This window comes from Euprymna scolopes, chromosome 28 (assembly GCF_053919585.1).
Source record: "Euprymna scolopes isolate OS-2025 chromosome 28, ASM5391958v1, whole genome shotgun sequence".
Taxonomy (NCBI): domain Eukaryota; kingdom Metazoa; phylum Mollusca; class Cephalopoda; order Sepiida; family Sepiolidae; genus Euprymna; species Euprymna scolopes.
The window spans coordinates 53,157,384-53,174,752 of NC_136509.1; the positions used below are offsets into that span (position 1 = coordinate 53,157,384).

Consider the following 17,369-nt stretch of genomic DNA (forward strand, 5'->3'; position numbering starts at 1 on the left):
GGATATTCGAGGTCACTGACAAGGAATCTGGTAATCAAACCCACCGCAAATTTACCGTTTGCATGGTATGAACCCCTAGACCGTAGGACTATTTTGTGCCATTTCACCGCCTTTGGTAGTGTTTTTCTTACATGATACGTTTGCGTGTGAACGGGCGTAGTGGGGTATCTTATATCGCATAGGAATCCTTAAGCAGTCATTCCAGATCAAGTTTTAAAAAAAAAATGTGGTTTATTTATTTTTCTTATGCAGTTTTGATGCTTTTTAATTGATCTAAAAATAGTTTTCACGAGCGGTTTACATAACCACCAAACGTATTTTTATATTTCTTGTTCTTTTTTGGGGGTGGGTGTATTCATTTATAGGACTTGTGTTAACAGGTGCTTCTGCAGTTTGATTAACCGTTTTTCCGTAAGTAACGCACCGACATTTACCATTTCACAAAAATTCTGTTTACCATCGACTGTACAAGTACCTTTTTTCTAATGTAAAAATGAAAAATCTCGATACGTTTATGTAATTTTCTGTTGTTACATTTTCTGTACGCCAGGGGTAAGAATTTGTTTTGTTGTCTGGGTGCTATAGTCACGTTACTTATGGAAAAACGGTTAATTAAACTGCAGAAGCACCTGTTAATGGAATCCCCCCCAAATGAATGAAAAACATAAAAATGTGTTTGCTGCTTATGTTTTGCAAACCGCTTGTGAAAACTTTATTTTTTTATCAATTAAAAAAAAAACATTAAAAACTATGTAAGACAAAAAAAAACTTTTTTTTTTTTTTTTTTGTTAAACTTTATTAGAAAGATTCCTACGCGATGTGATAAGACACTTCACTACGCCCGTTTGCACACGAACGTATCATGTAAGAAAAACACTACCGAAGGCGGTGAAATGGCTCAAAACAGTCCCAAGATCTAGGGGTTCATACCATGCAAACGGTAAATTTGTGCTGGGTTTTATCAGATTCGTTGTCAGCGACTTCGAATACCTTAAAAAAAAAAAACAAATTAGAATGATCAGTGTTCTGTTGTGTAAGGTAGCATTTACCAAACCAATTTATTTAGATTTAAAAAAATTATTGTTAAAAATATTTTTTAAAAATCAAATAGGAATAATTTGAGATGATTGAATATAAAAGGCTAAAATTCAATCAAAGATTTAGTTAATTTTAAATTTCATTTCGAAATAATATTCTAGAAAGTGGAATAAAAATCGGTTAGCGATTGAAGCTGCAAAAAAAATGTTAAATTTTAAAGAGTTATCGAATATAAAGAGAAAATAATAAAAAAGATGAATATCAAAAGATAAAACAAAACATGTTATTCCCCTTGAAATTTGATGTTATTGTATTTTTGTTGAATTAATCATTACTTACTATTTCTTTATATTTTTTAATATATAAAATAACTCTTGAAATTGATTGTTATTAATTTCATGGTGCATGTTTAATTCATGGTTAAAATATTTACTTTTATCTTCAAAGAAAGAAATTTTATGAAAAAAATCAAATCGTTTTGGAAATTCCCTTAATTGTATTTCCACTTTTTCGCTGTACCAAATTTCTTCACTATGCAAAAACTTTCAATCATATAATGGTTATATTTCAAAACAACAATTCCACGGGAATTGGAATCTGAATCGTACTTAGTATCGGAATCGTTAATCAACATTTTCCTGGAATCTGAATAAATTTAGGATTTGTCCCAACACTACTTGAAACATAAAACCTTTTCTAAAATGACTGAATTCAACATTAAATAATCTGAAAAGCGTTGATATGCTGTAAAACGGAACAGCCAAACACATCTAGTTCAAATCGACTAAAATATTTAGTAGATTATCTCTTCTGTTCCTCACAGCCCTTTTTCACAGAAGAGATGTCACTAGTCTCTTTTTACTATTGTTACTTTCATGGAAGCTGCTTGACTCAGCTCCAATCTCTGGTTCTTGCATGTAAACATTCACAGCAAGAACACTTTGTTACCACACCGACAGATAACTTTCCTGTCTTGTGCCTAGCATCAGACGAAATTTGAACAAATAAAGCTTCTTTGCAAAGGCTTTTCAGCTCATTATTGTGGAACCACTTTCCTGCAGATTACAACTTCAAATCAATGTCAACAATTTACTGTTGTATACCGTTCTTACAAACTTATTTCATTAATCATCTTAAATCCTCTTGTGAGGTACTTCACCTTTCAACTACCTATGATTCCATCTCATTAAACCTTATTCTTGAGTGACTTTTGACCTATATGAGTGGTAAATCATCAAAACATTTACCTATTAAATGTTATGTCGAATAGATTGTTCAAGTCTATACCAATAAAAAATGTCTGATTCTAATTTATTGAATGCCAAGATTTAATTTTTTTTTATTTTGCTGTTGTATTTATGCCTCAGCATTTAGTCAACTTTATTTTCAATTGTCAGATATAGCAGGCATTTCCTGGGAATGTTTTGTGATAAATTTTTAGTTAATTAATATTTTTTTTTATTTCTTTTGCTGTAGCATGCTGCTGAATTGGAAAAGAAGCAAAATGAATCCGAGTACAAAAAACTACTTGGAGGAGTAATACAGTATGGCAGTGTAATTCAGGTAAGCTTTTCAGCATTTATCAACAGTGAAAAAGAATGAGTTTATTATGACTAAGTATCTGACGTTGCATATTTTTTAAAATTGACTTTGATATAAAAAATTCAAATCCATTTATAATAACTTTCTATAAAAATTATATTTGTCTAAAAATACAAGGTTTCAATAAGACAAATAAATTGAGGACATTGCCAAAGCTTCTACAAAGAAAGTGGGTTCCATTTACTGTGCTAGAAAATTATGTGAAACAGAGTATCCTATATTTTTACAAAGCCACAATTCCCTCATACATGGAATATGATTACTACATCTGGACCAGTGCATCTACCACTAGTTTTTTTATTTTAACTCTTAGATAAAGTCCAAAAAAGAGTCTCAACTCTAATAGATCTTGCACTATCAGCCAAGCTCCAACCTTTGTCTCCTTGCCGTGCATGTTTTACAAGTACTTTAATGGAATGTGCTCTGAAAAACTTGTAGCATTTGTGCCTCCTCAACATACGTATTCCGACTAACCCGGCAAGCAATAAAACCCCACCCCTTCACTGTTGAGGTCTCTAAATACCAGAAAGCTTTCTACTCTAACAGTTTCTGATTTAAGACCACTAGCCTTTGGAATTCTTTCCCTATTTCCTGCTTCCCTGACTGTACTAACTTGCTAAAGTTTAAATGTAATGTGAATGGACATTTTGCTACTCAACTCCCCACACTCCCCTGTTAAACACAATCCCAAATAAGAGTCCTTTATGATCCAAGTGGCAATATGCTTTGTTTTAGCAGGTAAAGAGTAAAAAATAAAATTTAATTAAAACCTGTACTATATGTGACAGAAAATAAATGTAACTGTTGTTACAATTTCAAACAACAAAATTTATTAAAGAAATCTCCTTTCAAATCTTTCCCTTCTATGTGTAACAGCCAGTGACGCATATGTAGCAGCAACAGCATGATGCGTTTGCAAATGACCAAGCGGGTGCATGAGGTGACGTGCAGCTGAGGAAGAGAAGGGAAAGAAAAGTGGAGGGCGACTTGGAAGCATGTGTGAGTTCAAGAGGAACTTTTCAAACAAGATGCAATCTGAACTTTGAACAAAAAAGTAGTTGGACGACCGTGTGCTATCGGTGAGCTTCAGACATAGCAGCAGAAAGAAAAGCAGAGATTTAAAAAACCTGCATGGTGGCGACTGGATTTGAGCAGATGTGTTGACGCAGGAGATAAAGCACATGTTCAACACTGCAGAGTTTTGTTGACTACATGGCGAACTAAGACTTGTAAAACCAAAATGCAAGCATAGTTTGGAAAGTACTATGAATAAATGCCTTTTATTTTGACTAAAAAAAAAAAAGCAGAGTTAAATTTCTTCCCTTTTTTTTTTTTTTTTTTTTTTTTTTTTTTTTGTTCCATTGGAACTGTCTCTGTATGCAACATAATTGGTCCAAGTACGTGTATTAATACACTTCTTCAAAGGTGTGTTCGTTAATAAATCACTCCATATAAAACTCAATGTCTATATGTCTATAAAGACAATGGAAATGTTCCTAAATCTCTAAGTACACTCCTCAGGAGGCTATGAGGACAATAACCCCTTTAAAACTCCAAATATATCCTATTTTGATGAAATTTATATCCAGGGAAGACAATTGAAAGTAGCCCTGAATCTCTGTGCTGAATATCTACATGCCCCATCTCTAAGTGACCATTCAGACAGAATCCCTCCAAAACATCCAATATGTATATTGGATTTTAATGAAATTTGAACCACAAGTATGATACTAATTCAGAGTTTTCCAACATTTCAGTTTTTTTCCACTGTTATTTGGTAAAAAACAGTTGTTTTTTTTTTTTTTTTTTTTTTTTTTTGTTACTAGATGCACCAACTTCAAATTTTTAAACTTTTGCACAAAAAAAAAAAACACATTTAAAAAAGAAATGCTACCATATTATTGTTACATGGATAAAGCAGCATCAGTGAGATGACCTATGCACTCATTTATTTCCAAAAGTTATTTACTCCTAAATTCAATAACTTAAATGATACATTTTTGTTGACTGTGCATCTAAGCTTCTTCCAAAAATGAGGTTAATTTTGATAGCTGCAATAAAAGCCTTTCTGTAAAGATTAATATAATTATTCAGCTAACACCACAATCTTAAAAGATGAATGATTTATTCAACTATGATTGTCCAGTAGCCTAAAAGTTCAAAGTGTAAAAAGAGAGAAACAGCCAATTAACTTTTAAGCCCATTCTCTTATTTTATTAGATTAGCAACATAATTAATACATCTTGTCTACTAAAAGATCTCAAATCTTCCTAGTTGCATAAATGTTTTTTAAGCTGACATTTTTCTTTTAGATAATCGATAAAAAAAGTAAACATAAATTTGTTAAAGGTGAATTATTTTTCGTTTAAAAATGTTTTTTTTAATTTTGCTAATAAAATAAATTTGTGATTGTTACTTATTCTCTAATGTAAATAATTACTGTTCCATGAAATTTCAGATTTTGCTTCCTATTAGCTATGAACTGGTAGAAGCTAAATGAAAATTGACGCTTGCACGTACAGTATTAACACCAGTCAAGCAGCATTTGTATAAACGAATGAACAAATATCTAAGGAAATGGCTGAAACCTTAGAGGAAGACTTCCAGTGTGTAGTGGAATGTGGACATAAATAGATAACAACTAAGCTTCTTTCCTGTAATAATTACAAGAAATCTTCTCAACCACTAATAGCCATGGCTAATGATATTTTACCTGAAAGCTATTCGTTCAAACTTCTCAGTTTAACGTTTACAGGGAACATGAATTGGCACAAATATATTGAGGGCATTGTCAAGACTGCTGCAAAGAAAGTGGGCTCTCTCTACTATGCTAGAAAGTTACTTATACCTGAAAGTATCCTGTAGCTCTACAAAGCCACTATTCACCCATGCATGTAGTATTGTTGTCACATTTGGGCTGGTGCATCTGCTACTAGTCTCTCACTCCTAGACAGTAAAAAAAAAAGCTGCCAACCTAATAGGTTCTGCACTGTTAACAAAACTCCAATTTCTGCTCCATCTACGAAATGTAGCCTCCCTGTGCCTATTTTACAAGTATTTTAATGAGAGGTGCTCCAACAAATTGCAAACTCTTGTACCCCTTCAATATAAATATCCTTGACTAACCCCACAAGCAGCAAAATCTCACCCCTACACTGGAGATCTAAATGCTGTCTACTCAAATAATTTCTTCCTTCAAACTGCTAAACTTTGGAATTCCCCCTCAGATCCCTACTTCCCCAACTGTACTGACATGCAGAAGTTCTAATGTAATATGAACACTTTTTGCTGCTCAACTCCCTACCTAGTATCCCTGCAGATTTTGTCCCAAATAGTAACCCTTACATCCAAGTGGCACTGTGCCTTTTTGGGAGTGAAAAACAAAAAACAATAAACAAGTAAAATAAAGCATAGCAAAAATAAAAATTGTTTTTTTGTTGTTTATGGATGTTTGGAGCACCTGCAATATTACAAAATTGTATAATACAAAATGAATACCACCATTAGATTCTTTGCAAAATTTTACATGGGAAAAGTTGTTAGATCTTAGTATAGGGCTTTGTTTTCATTTACATTCTCTAATTGAAATAAATACTGTAAACATAGATAATTTTAATGTTTCATTTAACATTTGAATGATTATTTTAAGACAATTGTTTTTCATGATAAAGATGTAAAAATCTGGAAAAAGTATTTAAGGCCAAAAAAAAAAAACAAAAAAAAAAGAAAAGAAGCCAGTATAAAAAAAAAAAAATGTGAGAAATTCTATCTGACTTGTCATCTCACCGGCAAATGACAAAACATTCTGTCAAGAATAGTACTGCACATATTGTTTACTTATACCTGACAAAAAAAAGTAACTTTTTGGAGGTGGAAATCTTGGCTGCAATTATCTACCTTGTCATTGATATCATTTTCAGATTACTACAAATATTTTGTCTCACACAAACAATGGTAAATCCCATTACTCATGTGAGTGTATTTCGATTTGTGCCTCTGCTGCATTTGGTATGCACCTTGCAAAATTCTTTCTTTGTATCATGATTTCATATTAAAGCTAAAGACAACGTCTGTACTAATAGACACAAAGTATACATGTGTACAGATGTGTGGTGTGGCTTTCTGGTTTATAGATTCAATCTTCTTGAAATCTAGCCAACAAACTGCATATTTTATAATCTGTGCCACCAAAATTGTGTTTCTATGTAAATTTTTTTCAAACCCATTTAGTTCTTGCAACCAGCAAAATGTGTACTAAAAACGACCAAAGTAAAAGTTTAAGAGTAAATTTGTTGTCTCTTATGTTGATATGTTGGAAGGAATATTGTTTGAATAATTAATGCAGAAAGAGTTAAAACTCAATTAAATGTCTTAAACTCTGATAAGTTTTAATTTTTTCTTACGTTTTTAGAGTATGGGAGGATTATTCAAAAAGAATGATATATTGGATCAGTTGTCTAACAATGTAATGAAAAAGAGTTCTACATTTTGAATGGCTTCCATAGTTGTTTGTTTATCCTTGAAATCACAAGTTCTTAGTACACATGAAATCACGAGTTCTTGAGTTTACAGAAACAAATTCACAAGGCAACATGTTTGTTAAATACAATTTGACATTAATCTGTTTCCTCCTAAGAACGTTCGACTGGTTTGAAAGTGTCAAGAGACTCTTAAGGAAAAGTCCAAGTCCATAATCCATGTTGAGTTTGAGAGGAATCCATGAATGTCCACAAATCAAACTTGTGAGTTTGCAATCCAGTATGCAATGAAATGTGTTAAGATTGTTACATTTTCACATAGAAGTGATCAATAAACCAAATAAAATCTTTTTATACATATGTTGTGCAATGTGCTTATATATGTGTGGTTATATAAGGTCTTTTTTATTTTTTTCATCGTCTATTGTTTCTTTATGCATTTAATGAGTGGCTGTGTTGTCTAATGGTTGTCAATTTCCTTATTTGTTTAACATAGATAAATAAATTTCTTATACATAAATGCCACAAGGAAGACGTTCAGAGTTTTTCAAGGTTTTACTGGCGAGAGAGAATATATAACTAAAATTATTTCCTTAATTTAGTTTTATAACTTAAGAAATGGGAGACACAGACGGACAGACATTTAAGTGATATTTGCCTTAGATTATTCTACATTATCGCGCCATGTCCTATCCACTTGACTCCCAAATTAAGACTGAACTGAAAAACCTATGTTTGTTTCTTGCATGAAAACATGACTCATTTGTCATATTCTCATATTGTTCGATGCCTGTTTTGTCTATGGAGTTTGACCTATTCCCTCTTCCCTTTGAACTTGCATCACCTGTCTCTGAGTACAATTCTGTTTGTAGATAGATCATTGTGACATGCACTAAAGTGAACCTCGTCAAAATTCACACTATCTAACTTAATTGCTACTGACTACATGTCATCTATAATCGGAACCTGACTGCCTTCTTCAGTACAAGTGGGTAGAATTTTGCAATTCGATGTTTGTTTGCTTTGCTAAATTACAAGACTTGTGGGGATGCATAAAAGATTGCATTTATATTTCCCTGCTGTCCACTAATCTTGCTGATCTTAAACATAATCAACTCTGTGCATTGTAATATGCTGATATGCATCTTGAGGTAATTCTCTTATCTCATAGATGTTGCCCATATTGCAGGTAGTAGCCACATTGAACTCTTATAAGGCAGAAAATAAAAGTTTGTCAAGAAAATACTTGTGAATTGGTTGGAATTTTCTCTTGGTTTTTCTTATTACAAGAATGTGTAGTGAAATCTGTTCATTCGTTTTGAATAATCCTGTATAAATATTATGTAGTGATGGTTATGAGAATGAATATCCCCAAGAACTTGGTATTATCGGGTAAAAGTGTGTAAAGTCTAGTGTCAACATCGCTTGACCAATCGTTGCCAAACTTGATAAAAATATCTACTATGGTCTAAAGTGGAACAGATTTAAGTTTTGAAATATCTATGCCAAAGGTCAAGATCACAGAATTTGTGATAGTTACAATTTTCATAACTTCAGTTCTGTTCATTGTAGATATTATTTGGTTCATACTATTTGGTTCATATTATAGCCAATAAAGTCCTGCCTCTTATATGACCTTAACCATAACATTTTTATGGCATTTAAACTTCCTATTTTTCCAAATTTGATGTATGGCTATGATCTTCTTTGATAACAGTAATCACCATGCAAAATTTCAGTCCGATCAGATGAATAGTTTTTGAGTTATCAACATTTTAATAGCATTATCTCTGGAATATTTTGTACAATGCGGAGAAGTAAGACAGAAAGGATTTTGGCCCTTTGTTTTTGTTTATTTATTATTCATTAGAAACTATAACTACACAGCAGCCAGACAGATAAGACTTTGGCCCATCCTTACATTGTCAACGTATGCAGGCTCATGATTTATGTTTTTGTTTATTAATTATTCATTAGAAACTATGATTACTACACAACAGCCATGATTGACATGCGGCTGCATGTTGAAGCAAACATTAAACTGATAGCAAATGCAATACAAAGGATAGACTAAATAGTGGTTATGCAAATAATTTGCGTGAGATAAGAACTTTTTGTTCTGTTACATGCACACAGAAATTGTCTTGTGTTTGGTTCTGGTGTCTAGACTGAGTTAGATCCTTAAAGTTAGACGTCCAATCGTGTTTGGTTTCTTATCTATGTTCAGTGTTTTATTCTATATGAAGAGGAATTCTGCATCAGTGACTCCAACAGTTTGATGAATTTTCTTTTGAAGTGGACAATATTCTCATTGGAAAAATGTACAAATCCAGCACAGCCATTTTCTTTGCCTTTTCAAAATACACCCTTCATTTTGCTATGCAATTTCATCTACAAAGTAGAAACTACAAAATGCTAAGTAATTTGGTAAAGGTTGAATTTGAGAATGTTTGACCTTTGCCTTTTCTCTACTCAAAACGCAACTAATTTTACTTATTTGGAATTTGAAAAGAAAATGGTGTCATCAAAATGCAGTGCATTTATAAAAACAAAACATTTTCTGGTAATGTGAGTGAAAGAGGTTATGTTCCCTATTTAACATAGATACAGGAAAGTGACCTTTTGACTAAGGAACATTCAACCTTAGAAATTTCATCTCATTTTACTTTTATTACAATGTCTACTACATGAAAAAAAAAAATGTACGTAAAACAATTGTTTATTCAAAATTAGATTTCTAGAAAAGGAAACTTCTTTTTTAATCTTTTCAAGAATGCCTGCAATTAGTTTCCAAATTTAGTTTTTCTTATTTTGAATTTATACGCATATCGATCTAAGTTATCTTGTGAGATTTTAAAAGTTAAAAATAAATATCATTTAAACTGAGATATAAACTGTGATTCTGAATAGCCAATTTCCATATTTTTTTTCTTAATTATGTATATATTAAGACGATAGCATGTGTTATTTTCTGTGTCACACTTACACCCGGGTCATTTAATTGTCATGTACTTCAATTTCTTGTCATAAATAATTTTACTAAGAATTCTTCATAAGTTTTAGTTTCGGTTTCAATTATAGCTGATGGCACGTAAATCATCTATTTATATAATTTTATCAAGAATTCTTCATAAGTTTTGGTTTCTGTTATGACTGAAGGAACTTGTATGTATATACATATATATTTTTCATAAGTTTTTATTTTGCTTTTGATTCAAGCTAATGCACCCAAGTCATATCGATATTTTATTTTTATTTTTGAAATCGCAACTTTATAATATATAAAAATCGATAAAACCTTAACTCTATAATAATATATACGAAATCTGCAAAAATTAAAATATCATATTTAAGTGCTACTTTACAACCGGGCTTTGCCAGGCGTTCATGCTAGCTTAGATAAATACTTTTGCAGTTTTGACAAAAAAGCTACAATAATATCAGAGCGTCTCCATTTACACTGAACATCATGTCAACATCAATATATTACGAATGAGTCCCCTGCGGAATTTCCACAGGTCCTGTTTGTACAATATTAATAGTTTTGTGTTTACTTTAAATTATGTAGTACAATTGATAATATGGAAACATTTATGACTATCCTCTCAATAAAAAATAAAATTCAGCAAGGGGAATAATTCCTATTTCCGGAAGCCACTCAGGGATAAGGGTTATTGCTAGTACATTACGTTAGTGAGGAGATTTGCTGAAATGTTTACTTAAGGGGGCGGTTCATTAGGAATTTGTTAACATTGGACTTGAAGACAACCAAGTTGTAGTCCGGAGGGAAGCAGGCAGACGGAACAGAGTTCCACAGGCGTGCAGTTCTAAGAAAGAAGCTTTGTTCATGGAATCTGCATTTTGATTTAGGCACAGATATAGAGTGGGGGAAATTTTTCACAGTGGATTCAGCTAGACGGGTGTTTTTCGTGAAAGATTGGCGAGGAGGGACCAGAGATTGGAGTTCAGACGAGCATCTGCCATGGAAATAACGATAAAACAAGGACAGGCTCGCAACGTCTCGTCTGTGGGAGAGAGGTTGTAGGGTAGAGAAAAGGGCATCCCCCACTAAGCCACAAAGTCTATTTTGTACTCTGTCAAGGCAGGATAGGCTGTTTTTAGCAGCTCCTGCCCAGATATGGCAACAGTATTCCATCCTTGGACGTACTTGGCTTTTATATAGATAGAGAATTGCATCCATAGTGAGATATCTTCTGGAGCGGTAGAAGGATCCCACCATCTTTCCAGCGACCTTGGCAACAGACTTGATGTACGTGTTCCATTTCAGATCAGGAGTAAAGGTCAAACCCAGAAGCTTGTCAAAACACGGGGCCTCACCCAAATGAGAGCCATCCATCACAATTGATGCCAGCTGGGGATCAGAGCGTTGGTGATGTAAGGATAGGAGTTTGGTTTTGGATGCATTAAAGGTAACCAGCCACATCTTCCCCCACTGAACCACGCGCTCGAGATCAGAGGAGAGAGAATCAGAGAGAACTTTGTCATAAAACATATAAAGATTTGTTTCCCTTACTATTAAAATTTTATTTTTTCTGTGTAAATTTAAAAAATATGTTAAAAAAAAATAATTAAAAAAAAAAATTATTTTTTTTAATGAATTCACTGCATCTTGATCAACACTGGATATCTACAGCTAGTCTTTTATTTTTTTATAATAAAGTTTTAATTCCTGCCTGCCTATCTATTTGTTGATAAGTCCCCTCTGAGAGATAAACAAGTCTGACTATTTTTTTCTAAGAAATTATAAAAAACAAGTCAAAGTTGTGATTGTTGCTGAGAATTCTGTTTTAGTTACACAGAGGAAGACAAAAAGTTGTTTGTAGTGGTGACAGAGGGACAAGTTCTTGCTGTGACAGTTTTACAGAGTGGAATCAGAGATTGGATCTCAGTCGAGCAGCTATCTATGGAATTAAATGATAGAGTAAAGAAAGACTAATAATGTCTTCTGTAAGAAAGGGGATGTAATGAAGAGGAGAGATCGCCCCCCCCCCACTAGACTGTGAAGTCGATTTTTGTATTGTGTCAAAGAAAGAATGCTTTGAGCGATACTTCCCTGAGTACTATATCTTAGGAGTTATCTGACTTTTCTATAAGCAAAGGATTGGACCAGCAGTCAAGTAGTCTGCACCTCATTATTTATTTTTCTTTTTACCAATTCATTATTTTTCATCTGGAACTAAATTTGAGGAAAGTGTCAAATCCTTGCAGAAATGGTCTACTCTCTCAAAATTATCAGAAATGTAATCTATTGATCATTCCATGTTACAAGTGAATGTGTTAATTGTTTGTATTGGCATCTGTTATCAACATTTTAAAATATCCAAAATATTTGGAAAATTGATGGCCTAAATTCAGGAGTGTGTGAAAGAAGCAAGTTGTGTGGGAGTTGCTTTTGTAATAACACTCCACGACTAGTCTCTATTTGCTTTCTCACAAGGACCCTTAAATGCAAGGTCAGTATTTTAATGGTCAGGGATAAAAAGGGATGGGGACAAAAATAATCCTTCTGCCCAAAAGGATTTCTCCTTCATTGACCAAGAACAGAAAAGATGAAATGTACTAACAGAAGTGATTTGAGCAAAAAGGTCAAGAGCTTGGCTAAGTAATTATTACTCCTAATTACTAGTGTACTATCTAATTACTGGTATAATTTTCTTTGCGTTAATTTCTTCCTCTGTGTGGTTTATGCTGATCACCTTTATTTGCCTGTATTGAATCCATTATATTCTGTTACCTGAAATAAGAAGCGCCAACATTTTCAAGATTTTGATGAAGTTCCTATGGTGGATATTGCCAATAATGATATTCAGATCTTTTTTCTGAGCTTCTCAGCTTTTATATTTGACGTCATCTTATTTTACCTGTGATCCTGTCAAGGGGATATTTATGCAAAAATAACAGTGCACTATAACAAAAATTGTAGATGATTACAAAAAGAATGTTGATCAATATTTTTTAAATGGAATATAACTTGGAAACCAAGTGTTTTTATACACATATAGAACATAACTCCAAGGTTATTCCGTTGATTTTTCAAATACCCTGTGTATTTACATATTCACTATGGATATTTTACACGGCTTTCTACATCAGCCTGTATAATTTTCTGTTAAAAATAGCATTCATTTGAAGATAATAAATGTAAAGGAAAAGACCTTTAGGAAAACAAATGGTGATTCATTCAGCTTTAATTTAATATCCACCATAGGAACTTGATCAAAATCTTGAAAATGTTGGCTCTTCTTATTTCAGGTAACAGAATATAATGGACTCAATACAGGCAAAGCTTCTTTCTTAGAGCTGCACGCCTGTGGAACTCTGTTCCGTCTGCCTGCTTCCCTCCGGACTACTACTTGGATGTCTTCAAGTCTAATGGTAACAAATTCCTAATGAACCGCCCCCTTAAGTAAACACTTCATCAAATCTCCACACTAACGTAATGTACTTGCAATAACCCTTATCCCTGAGTGGCTTCCGGGCCTTGATAAGTGGTGATCACTGTGTAAAAAAAAAAAAATAAAATAAAAAAATAAATAATGATTACTTGTGGGAACCCATAGAAATTCTGCAGTTCTTTCTGCATTAATCTGTATAATTTACTGCTAATAATCGTTTTGAAGTAATATCTGTCAGGGTCAAAAATATTAAGAAATGATTCTTCTCTCGTAAAAAAATAATTGTCATTATTATCTAAATCTTCTTTAGAAAGAATATTTATTTATTTATTGTAAAAAATAATTATCCTCTAAATATTGAAATAGAAAGAATATTTATTGTAAAAAAATAATTATCATCTAAATATTCTTTAAATAGAAAAATATTATTTATTGTGGTAATTCTTACAATAAATATTCTGTTTTCTAACCATAAAAATAATTGAACTAAATATTCGTTAAATCAATCAAATGAATGTCACTTTTTTAAATGTTTGTCTTGAATTGTATTTTTTTTAATTGACAACATTTTTAAATGTTTGTTTTGAATTGTATTTTTTTTAATTGACAAAATGGCAGGATTTGATTTTGGAACAATTCATTTTAAATTGGGTAAAGTCAGAATTATTTACTTGGGTGTTTAATGATGTCACTAATTGCAATTTTTGCTGATAAAATGATCTCATTTTTCTAAATGTATGTGAAAGGTGATAACGTACATATGAACATGAACTGCCTTAGCCTATTATCATATAGATTCCGTTTTCATTCTCCCTGGAGATATTTTATCATTCAGGGTTTGAAGTATTGCGTGATAAGATGGTTGGTTCGAACAAATCGTGGTGGTAACATGGCGTGAATAGTTCATTGTTATCTGTGAGAATGTCACGGTATGCAGGCAGATTCAACCAATTGGAAAATTGAATTCTAAACCTCACTTTGGTGTTAACATGAATCTTATCTGAAGAGGTAATCATCCTGTAAGAAACAAACGGAAGATCATGTGATCAAGCTGAATACAATAGAAAAGAAAGAAAAAAAAACCTGGATCTTTTTCAAGAGAGCACCGACAAATCTGTCTCGACGTGCGGTTGTCGGCTGTCGTTGGTTACTTATTTATAGCATCCATTATCCTTTCGTTTTGTTTCTATCGTCAGAAAAAAAAATCTTGTGATCAGCCAGGTGTGCATGTTACAGCCTCTAGGGCGGGGATATGAATAGACAATTCCTAAACACCTACATTTTTTGTGCTTGTTAGTGTCACGGTAAGACACAGAATTATCTTCATAAATCTGAGACTTAATTAAAAAAAAATGTCCATAATGTTATAAATTTGAGGGACTAAGTGCAACTGGCTGTTTTAAAGAACAGTCTGCAAGGTTTTATATAAAAAAAAATTAGTTTGTAGAAATTTGTTGCTGACAGAAACAAAAAAAAGTGTTAAGAATAATGGGTTCAAGAAGAGAGGGAGAGGAGATGAAGGTTGTATGACAACCGTAGCCTATGAATAATAAAATGGATTGCACATTGGCTACAGCGTTCGTTTCTTCTGTCTTCCTCTTGCACTTTTCTGTGTGTGTCTTCGTCTTGCACTTTTCTGTGTGTGTCTTCGTCTTGCACTTTTCTGTGTGTGTCTTCGTCTTGCACTTTTCTGTGTGTGTCTTCGTCTTGCACTTTTCTGTGTGTGTCTTCGTCTTGCACTTTTCTGTGTGTGTCTTCGTCTTGCACTTTTCTGTGTGTGTCTTCGTCTTGCACTTTTCTGTGTGTGTCTTCGTCTTGCACTTTTCTGTGTGTGTCTTCGTCTTGCACTTTTCTGTGTGTGTCTTCGTCTTGCACTTTTCTGTGTGTGTCTTCGTCTTGCACTTTTCTGTGTGTGTCTTCGTCTTGCACTTTTCTGTGTGTGTCTTCGTCTTGCACTTTTCTGTGTGTGTCTTCGTCTTGCACTTTTCTGTGTGTGTCTTCGTCTTGCACTTTTCTGTGTGTGTCTTCGTCTTGCACTTTTCTGTGTGTGTCTTCGTCTTGCACTTTTCTGTGTGTGTCTTCGTCTTGCACTTTTCTGTGTGTGTCTTCGTCTTGCACTTTTCTGTGTGTGTCTTCGTCTTGCACTTTTCTGTGTGTGTCTTCGTCTTGCACTTTTCTGTGTGTGTCTTCGTCTTGCACTTTTCTGTGTGTGTCTTTGTCTTGCACTTTTCTGTGTGTGTCTTTGTCTTGCACTTTTCTGTGTGTGTCTTTGTCTTGCACTTTTCTGTGTGTGTCTTTGTCTTGCACTTTTCTGTGTGTGTCTTTGTCTTGCACTTTTCTGTGTGTGTCTTTGTCTTGCACTTTTCTGTGTGTGTGTCTTCGTCTTGCACTTTTCTGTGTGTGTGTCTTCGTCTTGCACTTTTCTGTGTGTGTGTCTTCGTCTTGCACTTTTCACTGTTCGTCTTGCACTTTTCACTGTTCGTCTTGCACTTTTCACTGTTCGTCTTGCACTTTTCACTGTTCGTCTTGCACTTTTCACTGTTCGTCTTGCACTTTTCACTGTTCGTCTTGCACTTTCGTCTCTCTGTGTGTCTTCCTTCCTTCCTCTTTCGCCCCTCCTTTTTCTCTCTCACTCTCTCTCTCTTCCTCTTTCGCCCCTCCTCTTTCTCTCTCTCTTCCTCTTTCGCCCCTCCTCTTTCTCTCTCTCTTCCTCTTTCGCCCCTCCTCTTTCTCTCTCTCTTCCTCTTTCGCCCCTCCTCTTTCTCTCTCTCTTCCTCTTTCGCCCCTCCTCTTTCTCTCTCTCTTCCTCTTTCGCCCCTCCTCTTTCTCTCTCTCTTCCTCTTTCGCCCCTCCTCTTTCTCTCTCTCTTCCTCTTTCGCCCCTCCTCTTTCTCTCTCTCTTCCTCTTTCGCCCCTCCTCTTTCTCTCTCTCTTCCTCTTTCGCCCCTCCTCTTTCTCTCTCTCTTCCTCTTTCGCTCCCCCTCTCTCTCTCTTCCTCTTTCGCTCCCCCTCTCTCTCTCTTCCTCTTTCGCTCCCCCTCTCTCTCTCTTCCTCTTTCGCTCCCCCTCTCTCTCTCTTCCTCTTTCGCTCCCCCTCTCTCTCTCTTCCTCTTTCGCTCCCCCTCTCTCTCTCTTCCTCTTTCGCTCCCCCTCTCTCTCTCTTCCTCTTTCGCGCCCCCTCTCTTCCTCTTTCGCGCCCCCTCTCTTCCTCTTTCGCGCCCCCTCTCTTCCTCTTTCGCGCCCCCTCTCTTCCTCTTTCGCGCCCCCTCTCTCTCTTCCTCTTTCGCTCCCCTCTCTCTCTCTTTCACTCCCCTCTCTCTCTCTTTCGCTCCCCTCTCTCTCTCTTTCGCTCCCCTCTCTCTCTCTTTCGCTCCTCTCTCTCTCTTTCGCTCCCCTCTCTCTCTCTCTCTTTCGCTCCCCCATTAAATCTAGTAAAATCAATTTATTTGCCCAATGGATATGTACAAGGTTCATAGTCAATATTTCCGTGTCTTTATATGTTCAAATAAATTGATTTTACTAGATTTCTCTGAGTTGTGGAAGGAAAAGAAAGGGCAAAGTCTGTACCAAAAATCGTCGCCACTGTGCAATCCATTTTCCATTTTGTTATGAATATGAGAGTAATGAAGCAATGACTATGAGCATAAATCTTGTATAATTCCTATTGACAAATAAATCGATTTTACTCGATTCCGAATGAACTCCTTTGTCAACATTTTGTGACTGATCCAAATTTAGAACTCCAGTCTGATTGTTGACTGAAATTGAGTCTTGTGGTATGATTTTCTCTTTACCAAATCAATACAACATGGGATGAGAGGGTGTGATGCCGTTATC

At 34.4% G+C, this 17,369-nt stretch overlaps 1 protein-coding gene across 14 annotated transcripts in view; it reads left to right on the top strand.

The window, feature by feature from the left end:
* Window positions 1–17,369, top strand: part of LOC145249624 (inositol 1,4,5-trisphosphate-gated calcium channel ITPR1-like) — a 385,709-nt gene that overhangs the window by 124,037 nt on the left and 244,303 nt on the right. For all 14 annotated transcript variants that reach the window (XM_080111355.1, XM_080111359.1, XM_080111358.1 and 11 more), the window contains exon 5: window positions 2,515–2,601. In XM_080111355.1, coding sequence (XP_079967481.1) covers window positions 2,515–2,601 — 87 coding nt within the window. The remainder of the gene's footprint in view (window positions 1–2,514; window positions 2,602–17,369) is intronic.